Below are 19,868 nucleotides of genomic sequence, written 5' to 3'. Positions count from 1 at the left end.
CTGGTTTTTTGGGGTGGTTTTTTTGGGGTAGTTTTTTCCCCCCCCTTTACAACAAAGAACCGTTTACAGACAAACCAGTGTGGAATCTGGGGAAGGAAGAATTCAACAAGACCTGTGGTACTAGCAAAACAAAGTTCCTCATGGGGTGGTACTTACTTATACACTGTATTTAACAGATTATTCTTATCAGGGTAAATCCATTCAGCTTGTTGCTTGATAGTTTACCTCTCACTTTTTCACTTTTCAATTCAGGCAGTTACCTGCATAACATCTAAAATCATACAAGATGATCTCCAAAACAACAGGGCCAGAACTCACAAAGATTTAGGTATGTTAATACACCATTAGCACCAGTAATACCGCTCCCCATGTTTAAAGTGTGTGTGCAAAAGAAGGGCTATGCTAACACCACTGAGGAAATCTGCTAAAAGATGGCACAAATATTTTGCACCTCACATTATCTGGCAGGAACACCTCTTCACACCACTGCAACTCTTAAGAAATTGTCTTTGAGCTGCTTCTGAATAAAAGCCATGCACAGAGAGGTCAGTCAAACTCCTGTTTTGAATGAGGGGGGTGGGGTGGTGGGTTTTTTTATTTTCAAGACAGCGTATGATTTTAAGATTAACACTTTAACACCAGCTGAAAAGATTCCAAAATTTCCATGTGTTTTCTTCAGGCAATAAAACTATCATTAAGTCTTAGATAGCTTACTTAATACGGACAAAACCAAAAAGCATAATCCCTCCTCACAGTAAGAACATCTGGTTATCTGACTCTCATAATGTCAGTAGAAGTCTTCTGACTTCACTGGAGGTACAGATTTTTCACCACCTGAAAAACCGAGTGCCAGAGGCTGGTGTTCCCACTCTTACATACTTTCTTCCAGTGTTAGCATACCAGGGAACCAATGCTTCTATGTGCAAGGGAATGGAGATAACGGGACAAAAAGGAGAGGTTATCTGTTAACCAATGCACTTTATTATTTCAAAACATATTTCTATACAGCAGCAAATTATTTAAAAAGTTAACGGCCTGTTTTCAAACAGCAAGTACTGTTCAGGTTCACACACGCTATGCCCCAAAAGGGCATACAGATTAACAGTAGCCAAACCAAGCAGATGCTCAATAGTTTGCTGAAGCGCTGTGCTGATCTGAATGCAAGAAAGCTGGCACAAATAGGCACTTAAGCCAGTACACAACACGTTCTGTGTAAGACCCTTTGAAAGGTAAGAAATGCAGCGCAGTCCAGTCAGGTCTTACTCGGTGTGAAAAGCAGAATAAGTGAAAATAAAGTGTATTATTAAATCACTTTGGACAAGCAGCTATTATCAAAGCAGAGCAAGTGATTTCTGTTACAAATCTGTAATTTGTATCCTATGGAAAAGATGTGTAAAGTAGTAGTATATAATCACAAGCACTGGAATGTAAAGAGGCCAAAAATAAATTGATAGTTGTCCTGCAGGAACAATGCTATCTGCACGGATTGACGAGCTTTCACCACTGCTTCTTGTCTTGAAAAAAACCAGAACGGTGTGTGCAAAGTTCCAGCACTAATAATTCCACATCTAACAGTTACATATTCCATTAGAAGTTAAATTTTATCTTTTTACAGAAGGTACTATGAAACAGCAAATAACTGTTGCCATTTAAAAATTACACAGATGAAACAGACACTAAACCATCAAGAAGGGGTCCCCTGGACAGCATACAGTTCTTTCAAATGACAGCAAGAAGAAAAATAATGCATCAAGACTCTTTTTATGTTCTGTATGTAATTATCTCATCATTTCTTTCAAAGTTAAAATCCAGTGGATATTAGCTATTTAAGCCCTTAAAACTGCAAGTAAAAATGGGAAAATATAATGTCCAACATTCCTGCGTACTCCCTTGGAAATTTCCAAGAGCAGTAGAAACTCCAGTGGAGCTGCTATGCTGGCTGCCATGGAAACAGACAGTGCTGGAAACAGGGCCGTTTCCTTTAAATTAGAAGCTGTTACACAGAAAGCCTCCATTTCTTTCTGCCAGCTTAAAACAGCTTTTCTGCAGCCAAGGTCTCTAACATGTTGAGGTTGAAACACAGAGCAGCAGACGTTAACAGCAGACACTCGAGTTGCAATGAAGCACTGCTGCAGGAGATGAACTACTCTATCCTATCCTTGATCTGAATTTATCACTATTTGGCATTGGGAGTATAACATTAATACAAGTATATCAACAGCAGGGTGGCAGTGAAGTAGAGGAGAACATTTTATCAGGCGGTAGGTGGACCACGCAAGTGATCTAAGCATTGGCTTTGTATCAGAATTCTGGACCAACCTCACAACACAGGGCAACAGTTACAGAATTGCAGAAATTTAATATCAAGCACTTAACTCTGTGCCTCTTTCAGTTGTTACCCTCGCACCTCCAAACGCCATCTGCTTGGAATTAAAAGTTTATATGGCATTTTGTAAACAGCATAATTTACACTAAGTTAATTTTTCAGAGACTGATGTTCTGCTTTCTCTCTAGCTGTGATTGTTTCTCCCTCAACTCTATATGGGGCGTTGTACTCTATTTGTACTTCATTAAATGCTTTATTGAGACAAAAAGAGTTAATCTTTTCAACTGATAGGTGTTCTGTGAACAAACCTAAAAATTTAATAAACTGAATGTTTTGTATAATAAGGAAAGTGCAGGTGATGTGCAAGGCACACATTTCAGGAAGGTTATGAAATATGGTAACTAGTTTTCACCTGGCATTACTTATTCCACGTGTCAAAGTCAGAAATTTGGTAATATTGTGTTCTTTTCATTCATATGGCATATCAAAGAAGGAAGGAAGGAGAAGGAAAAGCCATGAAAATACTCGTCTACCTGTAAATTCTTGGAAGTGATTCTAAGTAAGTTGTACAGCATTTTAAAGATTGAATGCATTTAAAATTTTGGTACTCACCTCCCATCAGCCCCATGTTACATGCTCTCTATTTTAAAACTCAAGTAATTCAGCATTAACGAAAATCAGACATCATCTAAACACGAGTTAGTATGTTATACTGGGTTCAGTCTTCAAAATTTTCATGTATGCCAGGGTATCATTTTTTAAAAAAAATATTTTACTTATTTCTGTAAAAAAACCCTTACCTTAGTTTTACATATGTTAATTTTTTTTTTCCGTTATTGTGTATGTTATTTTTCTGCTAAGACTGTATCCTAAATAAGAAAAGTGAAACAGCCTCTGATGCATACTCATTTTAAGCAATTATTCAGTCATACTTTCGTTCTGGCTTACAAATGTTCTGGATAAATGTAAAACACGTGAGTGGAGACTACGGAGGGCCGTTGCATATAATCCCTTCAGGATTCTGGAGGGAAACCCTGTAGGACCTCCAAATCTTTTAAATTATACCACTACGATTTAAAGCTTTTCTCTGTAAGCCAGTAATGATGTGCATGTAACTGCTTCCAGAATTATCATCATCATACTGAAAGCAGAAATTTAAAAGCTAGATGGGAAAGATAGCTGAATATAAACTTAACATTTAAAACAAAATATAAAGCATAACAGTATCATCAGCTGGAAAGCTTGAATGACTAGGATATAGGACAATGTCTATTGTTTCTAAGCAACAGGTTCCATAGCAATAGGATACAAGCCAGAACATATACAAGTCTCCAAACAAATTATGGGAATGTCTACTGGGATCTACACACATCTATGTGTGAGAAGCAAAAATCTACACTTTTCACAATTCTGTTTATATCTTTAAAATGAGAAAAACCACCACCATCTTGAGCGGAAAGTCTGAATAAACTAAAGCTTCCATTTCAAGTATTCTGTAAAATGGCATACTTTAAGTATATTATCAGTAATTACACTTTCTACATCTGCAAGTATTCCTCTGCTTAGTATAATCTTCTGATTTTTTTAAAAATAATTTGCATTTCCTCAAATGCTGCCATCACCCAAGAAGCGTTCTGTCAAGGGACTCATGAAACTTGGGTTTAAATTCCACATCTACTACAGACTTGCTTTGTGATAATCTGGAGCATATTACATTGGATGATGATAGATGACTTCCAGCCAAGCTCTCTCAGGAAGGTATACCTCCATTTTCCATGCTTTTCCTAGGCACAGTAGAGCCAGTAAACAACATGCATACCCAAGCAGATCCTCCAACTCATGAGATTACACATGAATTCAAAACACTGAGGAAGGTGGATTTATACAAGGTGCCTGACTGCAAATTGGGGTGTAAGCAGTGGCACTGTGTCAACTCTGCTATGCAGACAACATCTGATTTCTGCAGATGCTCGCTCAGTGGATTAGTCAGATTGCTTACAGTGCCATCGGAGCTGCTGCATTAAGGACTTAAAGGCTGAAGTACATAACTTTTGTTGGATGCCATGTGAAAGGAAGAAACCTCCAGCATCGCAACAAGACAGTGGTTTCAGAGTGTGGTTTCATAAGTTAGTATGATCTAAAACAGGATTACTGGTGCACAGACAATGATCTCTTCCTCCAATCCCAGATGCTTCAGTTGCATCTACACTGGCAAAGCACATCTGGCTGAAAACTAATGCTATTGAAATAAATAGTCTTCAGTAATACCTGTTCACTGACCCTACTCGCTTCAGGGCTGCACAGTCACTAATGCCAACACAATAAAGAGGCTGGCAGTAGGCACGGTATGGCTGGATGAGACCTGCACCCACTTTTGACAACAGGAACAATACTCTTTTTCCAGTATTTTTCTCATTACCTGTGTCTCAAGAAACATACCTGGTAGACTGCCACTGCCACTAAACACCGTGTAACAAAAAGCTTTAAAACCCCAAACCAACAAACAAAGAAACCTCAACAAACCACCAAACGCCAAACCCTGCAAACCAACAGTAAAATCTTTAAGCCTAACATGCCGCTGCAGGAGAGCGGTAGAGGTCAGGAGTATCACCAACACGCAACATGCCAGCAATACCAGGAAATCTGCTACAAAACACAATTCTCTTACAATATTAATTGCAAAGGAGGAAGGGAAGAAATACTTCCTGACCCAATCTGGCAATCTATTAACCAGACAGCGTGAAGACACTTCCAGCAAGCACCTGAGAAATCCCTGTGTTTCACTCATTCCACCCTGTATCCTGTTTCTAGCACTTGCCAGTCTCTAGCTCCTCACAAAAGAGTACAATTAAAAAGCAATTCAAATCCAGGAAAGAAATTATCTTTCAACATGGAAAGAAAATTTCCTTTCTGGTTAGTTGTTTTCCTTACACTAACCTGCAGGCAACCGATAACTTTGCAGCTCAGATTAATATATAAAAAATACAGTGCAAACAAACTGGGATCCAATCTCCTTTTAAATCCCACCTGAGATAGCACCATACTGATTTGTTTCACCAGTTTAATACTGTGTCTTCAAGAGTTCTGCATGGTCATATACTCTTGCAGGAGCTCATCAATCTTTGTATTAAAATAATATAGGGTACAAGGCAAGACTCCCTAAATTCACTCCACTCCTCAGTTTAGAACATTTCTAATCTGCAGCCTAAATATATTCCTAACTCCTAACATATACATTGTTGATGATAGTGACTCGTTCTTACTAAGTGTTTGCACAGTGATGTCCTGATTTCATTTAAGGCTTTTCACTTGAATTAGAAGTCAATGGTACAGGAAATTCTGGAAAAGCTCGTTTTGTTAGCACTGTATTGTTAACCTCAGAGACAAAAAGTATTTCTGTTCCTTATGCATACAAAAGGTAATTTCAATAAAACAGACAAGATGAAGCAATGTTTTCACAGAACAGACAATATGTAACAATAACATATGAGTTGTTTACTAGAAAGTAGGGTAATTAAGAGGATTTCCTCCTGTGCTATAGGATGCTATAACGTGTATCTTCCAAGAGCAAAGAAAAAAACCAAAACATCCTTATAATCTAACCTTCCAGTGCCTTTAGTGTTAATTTGCTGAGGACAGGGTTGGGATTTGTGTTTCCATTAAAAGTCTCTTTTCTTACCAAGAAATATTAAGTACAAAAAAACCTGCACCTAACAATTCTCATAAGGTACTCACTGCTGAAATAAGCACACTGCTTATCTATCAAACCTGCACCAAACAGATTATGAAGCAAAGGCTGTAGAATCTTCTGAATTACCTGACCTCTACATACTTCATCTGGGTTTGCCAACATAATTACATTTTTAATTTTTTGCAGTTTCAACCATTCACAGATAGTATTCATAAGTTTTTGTGTCCTAATAAAAAAGGGTTGATGATTCAGATGCCAAAACTAGTCACATCATCATTTTAATTAAAAGACAAAGAAGGGGGGGGGCGGCGGGGGGGGGGGGGGGGGGGGGGAGGGCCAAAGATACAGAATGCCACAAGCTAATTTAGGATATACTCATCTGTAAAATAAGAAGTGTTTTAATGTTAAAGTGTTATTTAAATAGGATGAAAATGACAACTGCAATTGAATTTTTATAAATCTACAAAATACCTGAACTACATATTTCATAATATTTTACTTTTTTTTTTTACAATTTACATAATTACAAACTGAAAAGGTAAAGTCTTAGTCTCTCTAGATATAAATCAAGCAGATTTTCAATGTTTTCAGTAATACATTCTGTATACTACAAGAAAGAAAATGCACTGCCCCCCCGGCTTTAGAAAGAGGAAACGCTGGAAGAGGAGATCCTGTAGTCATTCATAACACTCAAAAAGAGGTTCATTATTTTAATTATTCAGTTTTCAAACTTAGGAGAGATAAAAGGATAAGCAATATTCACTGGGGAAAAGTGAAAAGGGAGAAAAGGTACTAAAACAGAGAAAAGTATGCAAAAGATAGTGATTGTGGAAAACTATTATATCTTCTTTCATGCTCTGAATATTAATTTAAACTCTAAAATATTCATGAATTTAGACTGCAAGTGTCCCATAACTGCAGGTTTTTTGCTGCTCTGACAGACCATCATTGTACATTCTTTCATCCACTTTCTACATAACTGACATATTCAAACGAGACTGAAGATAATGATCACGTTTACTTATTAGCCCACCTACACTATCCACCATGCTAGTTTTTTCATGTCTTTCTCCCCTTTATTTCTTGGTAACTTAGTGTGTGGGTTGTTACTCCTCTGTCCCTCTCAACTTCCTTGCCTTCTTTCTTTGTTCCTGTTGCCCCAGAGAGTTCAGAGGCAGCAGCGGCAGGTTTAGCTGGGCTTGTTCAGAGTTGCAAGGCAAACACCAAGAAAAAGCAGCCACTGCTGACCCTTTCTCTTCAATCACTGCCTTTCAGTCAGTACTTTCCTGCTGTAAAGGAAGCAGGACTGTTATGCTGTCAGCCACAGCTACAGGCATCACACTCAAATTCTTATTATCTATCTTTTCAATCAATAAGAAAGCTTTACTATCAGTACATTATACAAAAATCAGTGTTTTCTCTAGCCCAAACTTAGAGATAGGTAAAGGGTTTTCTTAAACTGTCAGTTACTGAATTCCATAATGAATATGGGCTATCTTTTTGCTATTTTAAACATTATTAAGGTCCAAATTTTAAAACAAACAAAACCTCAAAATAAACCCAGCATTTTAAATTCTGAGAAAGGCATGATTTCACGTAGAAAGCAGTCTTGCCACAACACCAAGTAAGAAATCTCTGAATCACCAGACAATCCAGAGATATCTGGAGTAAAACCCAAGGAATTTTGTCTACCGCAAATACAGGTTTTTTCTGATAAAGCAGTTGGAGTTTGAGCCTTGAGCTGCAGAGCCTGGCATGTTAGCGTACACCTGCTAACAAACTGTTCTTGCAGGTCTGGCAGCTGACCTCAAGAGCTCTCTGTCTTCTCCTCCTTAACACAGGCCAGCTAGAAGCATACCTCCAGCTCGATGGGGTAAGGCAACTTCCATGTCTCAGTATTATTGCCGCAGCCTAAACTATGTTAAATGCATCTGGTATAGTACCATTTGTCAGCTTTAAATAACGCTCCAAATATCCTCAGACTATTGCTAGTTTACAAACAAAGCTTGTGCATAATATCAATTTAATGCACAGTCTAAACCCGGTCATTTAAGGAGACAATGTAATTTTAAAAGCGTACATCTGGAAAGCAGAGTCATTTAAAGTATGAGAGGAGAAGGGAATTCTAGAGAAAGACAGTAGCTGAGAGAAGCACTGTTGGAAATGAGGTGGTATTAAATGTCGAAAACTAAAGGTTTCTGGGGTCTTATTTTTAGTAGTGTCACACTTAATGACATTTATTTCACTATATTTATTTCAGTAGTGACATTGAAGCATTTTGTGCAATATTTACAGGGGAATTTCAGAGTACTTCATGAATTCAGCACCAAGTGCTAATCTGAAAAAGAGTACTTAATCTTACCTCATTTTTCTTCACACTAATATTTCTATCAAGCTATCTTCATCATTATTTTTATAGTCTCAAGTAAATTCTAAATTTAGCTTTTAGAAATTTGTTAAAGAGGGAAAACAATACCTCATTTAATGTACAAAAATTCTTCCTAACATACAGCATTACACCACAAATCCTGGTGAACTGAACGGCCCAGTACTTCCACATTTGCTGTCCCCCAGCCAGCGACTGACCTTCCTTGAGACTTTTCTGGCTGTTCACCTCAAGGCATTCCTTCTCCTTCAGTGGCTTAACATCTCCTGCAGGTAAAATCTCGGTAAAGCCCTGTTGCTGCTTCTTGGAGCTATCGATCATGATGAGAATCCTTTCGAATAGCAACATCCAGCATAGGAAAAAAAATATATTAATTTGTCTCCAAGCAGTACACTGCTGTCCCGATCACTGCCTCTAGCTCCCTTCTCCTAAGGAATGAGCAACTGTGCCTCTATACAGCCGAAAGCAGCCATCATCCTTCACTTTCGAGGCTGACCTGTAGTACGCTCAGCCTGCTTTGGAGCCCGTAACTCGCTCAGACAGCAGGCGCAGAGCATGTGAAGCACAACTCCCAACTCCCACCTCCTTTCCCAGACAACCACTCCCCCTTTTCCTTTAGTTACGCTTGCTTCCTCTGCACATTTGTGTTTCAATATGCAGCTTGATGGTCAATCATCTGACAAAGAATGAGTCAAGCAGTTAAAAATAAATCCAGCAGTTGCTGAAGGAGCAGCATTCGCTGATACCCAAGACAAACCACTGCTGAGGACTTTCTCCCTTTTCCCCCTTCCTCCTCCCTTCCCCCGCCACTCTGAACACTGCTGCAGGGAGCAGAAATACTTTATCTTTGCCTGGCTGGCACATTCATTACTCATTTAGTTTCACCAGTAAACAACGCTGTACACTGGCACTTCAAAAAGTTATGCTGAGGAACCTTCCCACCCGCCCCAGCCCTAGGTCTTGTTTCAGAGGTGTTTATCTAGCAGAGGGAAGTGGCAAACCAGTGATTATTTCCATGTTGTTTCCTTGCAGTGTAAGACAGATTCTGTTCCTTGTCGTAAATACATAAACCCCAAGTATTTTATTATTTTCCTTTTTGCATTGCAGTTACACATCTCATTATTCCCAGCAGTTTTAAGAGCATTTCCTCCCACAGCTTCTGATCTGCCATTCTCTCCGGCATATCCCACTTAGCTTACATGAGTCATCAACTTCACTGTCGGCCTGGAAGATCTGGGGGAAATGAATCCTCTCCAACCTGGCATTGGCCGTGAGGGAACAGCACACTAGTTCGCGTTTCATGTACTTTGAGAAAATAAACTATACATAGTTTTAAGTAGTCACTACATGTCAACAAGTAACTCTAGCAGGCGCATTTTCCCTTTGGCCTAAAAATACTATTACACATAATTTCTGCACCCCTGTATCAGCCTGAAATTACAAGGGAGATTCCTACTCAGAAAAACTGTTCACTTTTATGGCAGCAGATCTGAAAATATCTATATACAATAACAAATATCTGATGCAGAATTTTAAAAAGTGGAAACAAGAAAAAAAAATCATTTTGCCTCTTCATATCTTTCTACAAGATACTGATTCAATACCAACTTTTCACCTTAAAGGTGCACTCCTGGGCAAGCAACTGATAGCACGGTGTGTGGGGCTGGGTGACACAGTCAGCAGGACTTGAAAGCCTCTCCCTGTCTTCCTGCTGCTGGGAGACAGGAGACCTAGGTCTACAGAGAACTGCCGATTCAAAGGAGACGTGAGCTTGCAGGGCTGCATCAACTACTTGATATCTAAGGGGCTGAAAATACAGGCAGAAGAAAAACTCTTGCAGAACAAATTAATTGAGGCAGCTCTCCCACCCTAAAGATTTGTTTGCGTATAATTTGTATTAAAAAATTATCAGCTTAATTACATTTTGCTTAAATATGAATTACAGACTATTCCAATACATCTGCTTCTGCAGTGATTTTTACTGACACAAGAAAAAAAATCACTGTCGAAGAACCCCTTCATAAATCAAATTAACTTCCTCACTGCCTGCAACTGCAACACTTACTGTGCGTAAGAAACAAAATTACTGCTGCGAAACTCCACTGATTCAGAAAACACAAAATAATCCAGGTATACAGAATACAAACACATACTGCTTAAGAAACCTATACAAAAATCTGACACAGCCAATAAATAGCATTTCACACAATTATGAATCTACCAGATTTTAACTCTACATTTTTCTTGTGCCAGCAGAGAGATTAACAGTTTAGATGGATTAATAATATTCTAACAGTATAACAATATGTAACAGCAGAAATTGTTTTATGGGAAGTGTACAGTGCACGTCACATGTTTCCTGAAAAATGTGTACTTTGGTCTAAAGCAATTTCAAAATAATTCAGAGAACAGAGTATTTTGAAATTTAAAAAGTCAGCATACTAATAAAGAACTGTGCAATTAAAAGACACAAGGAGTAATAAATTTTCTTTCAAATTTCATCATTCTGAAGGTAGTTCTGTGCTTTCCTGTCTGTTTACAGTGCTTTATGTAAGAATGTCCAGTGCTTAAAGTGAACACTGGATATCACAGTAGTAGCAGCTGGGTAACAGCAGTTCAAGCCTTCATGAACATTTCCCACCTGCTCAGAAAGATGAGCTGCTTCAGGAGCATGGAGTTCCTGCAATCCACTCCTCTTTTTCAAGGGTACCCACTCCACAGCAGAATTTACACAAATGAACAGGCTTATGCTTCAGCCCCTTGGAGTTAAGCCTAATAATTTGCTTCAAATTCACCTCCCAGTTCAATACAACCTAACATGCAGATAAATATTTTACAACACCTTTAAGAAGTCTGATGGAAGTCTTAAAAGTATTTTGCAACTAACTTTATCAAGCAAAGCAGGAATCACAGAATTGTGGGCAATAAGCATGATGAAATTCTTGTGCAGATTAGGAGAGACGAATGGTCAAAAGGATGCTGCATAGTTTCCACGTAACCAACTACTGGCCAATAAATGCTATGCAATACTGAATAGCTGGAGTGGGGGCAGACAGAATAACTGAAGAGGAAGAAAAGATACACCTTGGAAGAAGAAAACAGGTTTTGTTCAGATCCAGTTAGACTGTGAATATTGAGAATGCCTGGATATTCTGCCCAGGGAACAGTTTCTCTTCAGTCCCTGCATGAAGAATGTCCTCCCATGTCACAAAAAAACCCAACCCAAAAAAACCCTCATATTCCAACACAGTCTTGTCTTCCCTGCATTCCTGAATACACATGAATCCAAGCTCAACTGATCATTTGGATAGGCTGGTTACTTGCATGATCAACAATATCGTTTTGCTATTTTTCGTGATAAGGCTTCAAAAAAAGAAAAAAAATCAACCCCATGTCTCAACACGTCTAATAGAAAAGTCTAAATTCTTTACAGAAGTCTAAAATATCTAAAAGATAATTTCACAGGCATCTGGGGGCATCTCCCAACTGCCAGCTCAGTAGCTGTAGTTGCAGCACTGTAACATGGGAAAAGTGAATGTTTTTATGAGTGACTTTCTCACATTCCTATGAACTGTACTAGAAGGAACAGAAACACTGGTAGCTGGTTAGCAAGTTCAAGTACTAAATTTGCCTGCTAACTAACAATACTCGGTTATTCAAAAGGTGTCTTCCAAACACAAGCAGGTCCCATGTGAATCAAGGCAAAGTGCCTCCACATGGTCCCCAGGGAGCCAATCCACCTGCCATTTAAGAGCTCCCTTTTCCCTGCTAAATGAAATAAATTCATAACTCTCCTAAAATGTTTCACCTAAAGCACCATACATACTTCTCATATTGACTTACCCACTTTCAGATGTGATAGTATTTTTTTTAAGCTCTTGCAAAAGAGCAGAAGCCCTGTCATCAGCTACCAACACCACGTCCATACTTTAAACACAGTTCCTATGTTTAGATAGTATATCTGTCTTGAAGGTCGTCCTTTTGACAGATAAAACCTGCTTTGTACAGCAGTTGCTTTCACTGTTGGTTTTAAAGGATGCTAATTCCACATTTATCTTAAAAGAACTGTGAACGACTTAAAGGGTGGGAAACTTAATACTTTCCCATTCAAATTACATAGCAACCTGTTTCTTCTTTGACTACTCTCTAAAGCTTTTTCTTTATTTTAACAGTTAAAACAGTAAATAGAACACAATCCATGACATATAAAATATATATAAAAATAAATCTTGGGTTTTTTCAACTCCACTTGGTTTAAAATGCTTTTGTGTTCGGTTTCCACAAGGCAGCTGGAATTTGGATTGTCATTTGAAATTGATGGCATCGTTAAAAAAACGGCCAAAAATTTTTTTCAAATTGCTATTTTTTCATCCTGTCTTTCTGCTGCTGGCTGTGTGCTTAAATACAGAAGATTTCATAATAAAGGAAGCAGAACTACTCATTCCCGAAGTAAACATTGAATGTATAACCCCTCTGATGTGAACAAGTACCTGTTTTCAAAGAGCTATTTTTAACAGTACAAATAGCTACATGACACTGAGGGTTGCACAGGAACTTATCATGAGCTAGAAACAAAAACTGTGGCTGAAAAACTAGTTTCTGTCAAACAACAAACCCTAGGTATAGCGAAAAGAAATCTTAAGCAGTCCATGTTGTATTCCTCAATTACAGGTTTAAACCCAATTACACACAGCATCAGCGTATCAAAACCAGAAGCTGAAGTAAAAGATACACAACAAGGGTTTTGGTTCAATAAAAATTAAATCTGGTGGAATTTAAACCATCTTCAGAGGGTAGAAGCACCTCTTCATTTTAATTTCAATCTATTTAAGTTGTATACTATACAAATGGGTGAAATGAAAAACAGAGGCTTCAGAATGGGACATCCCTGTTAAGTCGTATAAACCAGAATCCAGTAACATCTCATTAAATGCAATGTATTGGCCAAGTTTTTCATGAACATGTTTGCTTTTATTCTAAGGTAATCAATGTTTTTTCTTTCCATCTTCCTGCAACACAGACTTCCAAATGTTCTGCCAACCTGCAGCCCACAGAAAAAGCATTATTTAGAAAGAGAAAAGTGCCTAATAGATTACTTGCCAAAATTACCATGTACAGGAGGGAACAACACCGCAACACTGTACCCTCCACAGTGCCTGCTTGTCTGCCACTCAGAATAGGCCACTTATCTTTCTAAGTATCAGCGATCTGGTGAGTGAGATCACTAACTGTGATCAACTTCACAACCACATTAAACGTGAGGTAACTAAGCAACAATTGCTTTAACAGTACATTCCAACTCTTCACATCATATGGAGCTCAATCCTTTGCAAGGCCATTAAAAAAAAAACAAACAACAAGAAAAAAAACCCACCACCCAACAGACGAATTTGAACTCTAGACAAAAAAAAAAAAAAAAAAGAATAGCCTTAGATATTTAATATATTTCACTACCACAAGGTTTTAAAGTAGGGGAGGAAGAAAAGCTTCATTACTCAAACACTTCATTCACCTTGGCTTTAGGCACACCTTGATGAATTTCGAGGTCTTTTATATTGTGTTAAGATTATCCAGTTCTTGATCATGATACAATGATTTCTTCACATAGGAAAATTGTGCTCTGACTACACAAACTAAAACATTCATTTAAATAACCCCTGTTATAATTTAATCTATTACTTCTTTAAATAGCACGAACGGTACCTCAAACTGTTAACTTAAGGGGTTTTGTTTGCTCCCCCTCTCCCCTCACCCCCAACTGCTACTTACAATAAATTTCTATTCTGCTTTCTTGTTTCGTTTAAAAACCCCACAACTATTTTTTTCTCTCTACCAGTACACAAGTTACTTGCTTCAAACACTTAAGACATCTGTCAAACAACTCGGCAGTAAATCTTACACAGTCTTATGCCTGTATTTAAGACAAATGTACAAACCCCAAAACATTCAAGTCTCTCATCTTCATACTGTTTTGGTAGTAAAACAGCAAGTATATATTTCTATTTGCTTTTTCAAAAAGTAATTTTTGATTTTTTTTGAAATTGCATTGTGTACTATGCAGTGACTAAGGAATTACCTCAGAAGGACTGGAAACTTGTGCCGGTACTCTCCACCACTGTGGTAACAAAGACCCAAACAACACAAAATAAACAACCCAAACAACTACCTCAGTTACTCTTCCCAGAAAAATCCCAAACATGTACCGTGATACCGTGAAATGTATAAGTCTGCATGTTCTACTTCTCCCACTAAAACCCACACTAATTCCTTTTAAGGGAGGACATATGTTGGCATTGTTCACTGTTTAAATAAAAATTCCCTACCATTCAGCCTTGCCCAACATATAAATAAATAAATAAATATTTAATTAGTGTATATATAAAATACATAAAAATATATTTTTATATGTTTAACTGTACATATATATAGTTTTTAAAGGCCAATATTTGGTCATCCACCATGCTACCTATGATTTGCAAAAGGCACATCTGCTAAATAATGCGCATCCATTACCAGTTCTGTTTGCACTACATTACCTTCTTGTAGTAGCTGTAGCACAAGCTAACATTTCAACGATAATATACGCAGCTAAAATTTAGTTCTAACAATTTAAAACTAGTGTACAGTGGAATATAAAATTAACATTCTTTTCTAGCTATGCATTTAGTTATCCACAAGGAATTTCGGCTGGGGCGGGGGGGGGGGGGAAGTCACAATAAGACAGTTTGATCAAGAGATCTCTTTTAAGGAAAACATACTTTACATATCTCCTGCAATCACTCAAATGCCAAGCCCTCCAACAGGATCTTTTCATATATACCAGATGCCTTAAATTGAGTCAGTCACAGGTCATGTCTCCCATGTTAATCTCTTCACAATAAGCAGATAATTTAAAAAAAAAATATGTATAAATCAAACTAAAATGATGGAATGTTTGTTTAGAAGTTTACCAAACGGAATGGCCCTGCTGGAATTCTTTCATGTAGCCTGTGAAAATGTCAGAATATATTTCATTTAAGAGGTCATAGTCCCTTGAGAGCTGTGAGTTTTGGCCTGTATGTCTTTTCACATGCTTTAATATTTGAAAATTGTTCCTTGTCGACACTGACTGATGCCCTGGGAATGCTAGGATTGTGGGAATTGGCAGCACCAATGACAAAGACAGACTTACTGGGAAACCAGTACCTACTCAAGTTTTACTCTCTCATCTCTTAACAGATAAGACAACATTCAGATACATACAGGGAGACCAAAAGAATCCACACATTAAAAGACATCTGTTTTTTCTACCGACACTATTTGTTAAAAATAAAAACAAAACAAAACCCCAACCAAAACCAAACTCTCCAAAAAACCCCACAACACAAAGACAAATATACATTAATTACAATATGCTGTGTGCTCTTACAAAGGATTATTTAGTAGAATATTTACACTGGATGTTCCATGGGCTATTAAAACATTAAAGGAAAGACAAATCACATAACTGCTGAAGTTGGAAGCAACCTCTTGAGATCACTTCACCCAAGTGCCTGCTCAAGCAGGGTCAGTTGGAACAAGCTGCCCAGGACTGTGCCCAGTCAGATTTTTAATATCTCCATGGATGAAGTCCACAACCTCTCTGGGCAACGATTCTACACATGTACATTATATATACACTGTATTATATATAAATACAACCCCCACCCCTTCTGTTGTAAACTTATATAAATTGTATACTACTTCTATACCTAGATATGTATTTTAGAATATACTTTGAGGTTTTGGGGTGTTTTGTTTTGGGAGGGGTTGTTTTGTTTGCTTGGTTGTTGTTCTGGGGGTGGTGGTGTTAATCAGAATATCTGGATGTTGTTTTCCAGGTTCCATTGCTTTCAGCTTAGTGACTATGAAACTGTTGAATTTAAGATGTGCTAATCTATTACTTTAATCAGAACTAAGTTTTCCATTTGTTGTTCTCTAGTCTTCCCACCAGCTGTCTTTTCTCCACTTCATCTCTCCCAACTCTGGAGAAAACACCTTCTAAGCACAGTAAGCTACCCATGTACCATTAAGACAAGAAAATGTATGTCTAAATGCAGATCTTACGAGTGGAAAAAGCCTGTTGTACACAGATTCAAGGAGAACGTCCCAAATTTCACCTGATTCCCCTAGTATCAAATTTGCAGCTTCAAATCTATTAACTGCACAAAGGATTAAGAATTTGTTCAGAAGCCATAAAGCTATGCCAAGAATGCATGCTATCAGTGCTACATAATGAAGGAGTGGAAGATAAAGAGATAACAGGCAAACTAAGACACCCACAACTCTTTTGGATGCCAGAAAAGTTCTCGGTTCATCAAATTTATTTAAGCAATATCATTAGGTTAAGTATGATGTAGATTTCATTCAGTTATTTTGAGAACTGTCCTGTCTCCCAGCCAGCTCAGCTGGTCCCTTAGGAGGACTCAATATATATGTTGTTTAGAGTTTTTTTGTTTTGGTTTGGGTTTTTGTTTGGGGGGTGTGGTGTGTGTGTGTTGCATCTTCATCTTAATTCAGTACAGTTCTGCTCCCACAAGCTCTAGTGGCCCCATAGGAAGCTGTCATTCTCATCTGACCTTCAGTGTCTCAAGATCTTTGTTCCTGAGCGTCACTGTTTTACACAACCAGAGGCCCCCATTTCCTTGGGCGATTTCTTCTTATAGAGATTTTACTAGTCTTACTTTAACGTGTTTGCATCCCAAGTTGGTTTTTTTTTTCCTGGCAAAACATTCAAGACTCTCAGCTTTCTTCTCAATTAGCTCAATTCTGCTGTAGAATATTAGCTGCTAGCCATCAAAAAGCAAGACCTAGCAAAGCCATGGTAGGCACATCACAACCTTTTCTACCCCCCTCCAGTACAACCCCAAACAGAACCACGATGCAATCCTGTATCTAGTCTGCTTCTGAGTTTAGAGAAGCACTAGACACCCATTAGCTGGAACAAAACTGCTTCTCCACACAATGCAGAGGACAGAGCAGGCACACGCACAATCTGAAATGATTTATTGCTAAGACAAAGTGCTGAAGCAGGCCTAGTGCTGAAGGACAGTCAACGGCCCAGATAGGAGCCAACCAGTTCTCACCCGTTTTACAAGAATATAATCAGGCTCTCATCTGTGAATGACGACTGCACAAGAGTAACTCATGTGCCTCCTTTTCAAAAACTAGTAGCCGCAGTCACAAGGAGCTTCTGGCACAGTGGAATAGTCAAGGAAGCCACTGCAAAGCCAAGAGGCTGCTGTAAAGCATTGAAGCTAGGACCTTTTCATTTTACGTGTCACCTTTGAAACAACTGTGGTTGCACAGCTGCTGATACCCAGACCTTCACACCTACCTGCACCAACCAAAGTGGCACACTCACCAATTCTGGGCAAGTACTAATTCAGCATGCAAAAAGCTCTGCTTTATGCAGTGCCTCCTTTTTTTCATGGTATCTGCATGTGCAATCTCTTCCCACCCTTTCCCTCTGAAACGGCAGGTTGGAAAGCTGCAAGCAGCATCACTGCCCATCCACCCTCCTGCTGTCAGCAGCAGACAGCCTATCCTTCCCTCCCTTGCCATCTCCTGGCTCTCAGTCAGAAGCTTGTGAAACTGTGGTACAGTGTGTGGGTGGCATATTGTTCTGACTAGTACTTCAGCTGTGCCATGATGCCTGCTACTGTGTCATTCTTCCTCTACTGCAGTCCAACTAAACAACACCTAGTCATCAATTTTCTCCCTCCTGCTCCCAAAGAAGAGCCTCATCTCTGTCACTTTTCTTCGCCACCAACCACTGCCCTTCCTAAGGACACAGCATCTTGTCCAAGAAAGCAAATGCAGTGCACACAACCTGGCATCCTTCAGGCAGAGATACAAACTTAAGAGCCTCTTAATGCCAAAACGTTCTGTTTCTCAAACTCCATTCATGTGAGGAGCCAAAGTCCTCACATGGCAGACATCGACTATACACCAGTGGTTGCCATTAGACTGTGGAAGGTGTGTCTTCAGTGTCCACTCAGTAGGTGGCAAGTGTGAAAAGCAGAATCAATGAAGAGGTAACTTGCTGGTTTTGGCAAGTAGAACAAGAGTTGGCCTCCAGAGAACAGGCACAGCAATATGCTGCAATAAATGGCACAAATTTACATGCTCAATACATTGTATGTGTTGCCTAATTATCCAGAAAGATGTAGACTAATGAGAAACTGAAATTAATTTCATTAGTAATCCAGTATTGCCCACGGCCATTAATTTGAAAAGAGCTCAAAAGAAAAAGGGGAATCTTAAAACTGTGACAGACCAGAAGACCAACATACAACATCCTGGAAAGATGCTTCTTTGTTTTTACACCCAAATACATACACAATGTTACCTTCTACAAACAGTTTGTTGCTCTAACCCCAAACAATTACAGTGTTTGCTTTACAGATGGTTCAGTTGAATTATTTCAGCCCTGCAATAAAACCTTTATCTAGCAAATCAGCTTGAAAACTCCCATCATTTGTCCTCCTATTGAAATATGAAACATAAATTGGTTAGTATTTGTGTTTCACTGACTTTTTATGATGGGAGACATCTGTCTGAAAAATGACATTTGAGAAGACAAGAATATGTTGCTACCCTACCCCCAACCCCATGGAATTATTAGTTTGTCTTTATTCAGGGAGTAAACATCTGCGTGTAGTAAATGGCTGGAGAAGGTGAAGATGCTGTTGCCTCCAAATGTTTGTTATTGATCCCTCTACTGGAAGGTACAGCCTCTTCAACAGCGTTGGCAAAGCATTTAGGTGTTCCTTTGCCAACTCAAGGGACAACAGTTCCACTGGAGCTTACGTCTAAACCATGAGATTTTGCAGCAAAAAGTACTGAGCTATGCTCACTTGAACTCTTATGCCAGCTTTACTGTATGACTATGATCTCTGGGGGCAGACAAGGCAGGGGAAGAGGAGTAAAGCGTACAAAAAAGACAAGGTGGTAACATCTCAAATGACTGTTGGCTCACCAGGCACGAGCCTGCAATGTCATGTAGGTTTCTCTTAGCTGCTGCGATTACCTCCATGGTAAACAAAACCAAAGCAAAGCAATAAGCCTCCCACACTTCTACTGTCGTTGGAAAAGCCTGAAATGCAATTTCTGTACTAGCCTGTGCAAGCCAGCTTAACAACGGTATGCAGAACAACAGAAGAATAATTCAGCCTTCTACCGGACTACTGCCAAAATACTCATTCAAGTAAACAAAAGGTTTGAAGGATCACTATCAGAGCATATAGTAAGCACAATGCTTCCTGCATAAAAATATTTAACAAAAACCCTTTAAACATTTCAGAATTTTTTTATGAAGTGCCACTGTATTTCTGTATACTGATATCGCTTATGTGGACAGACTCTATAAAATAGTGACAGGTTAAAACACTCCTAAAGAAATGCAATTTTGGTAAAAAGTAAAAACAAAGAGTAGTAAAGCTACT

The 19,868-nt window shown here is 38.6% G+C and overlaps 1 protein-coding gene across 8 annotated transcripts in view; it reads right to left on the bottom strand.

The window, feature by feature from the left end:
- The window catches only part of MRTFB (myocardin related transcription factor B), an 85,355-nt gene that overhangs the window by 38,894 nt on the left and 26,593 nt on the right, over positions 1–19,868 (bottom strand). The window contains exon 1 of one of the 8 annotated variants that reach the window (XM_027796341.2): positions 8,604–9,011. The exons of 6 other annotated variants lie outside the window; for them this stretch is intronic. In XM_027796341.2, the coding sequence (XP_027652142.2) occupies positions 8,604–8,751 (148 nt within the window). In that variant the 5' untranslated portion in view covers positions 8,752–9,011. Of the gene's footprint in view, positions 1–8,603; positions 9,012–19,868 lie in introns of those variants that run through there. One more of the 8 variants, XM_027796340.2, reaches the window with a different exon arrangement.

Source organism: Falco peregrinus, chromosome 5 (assembly GCF_023634155.1).
Source record: "Falco peregrinus isolate bFalPer1 chromosome 5, bFalPer1.pri, whole genome shotgun sequence".
NCBI lineage: Eukaryota > Metazoa > Chordata > Aves > Falconiformes > Falconidae > Falco > Falco peregrinus.
This window is presented reverse-complemented; position numbering and strand designations above follow the sequence as displayed.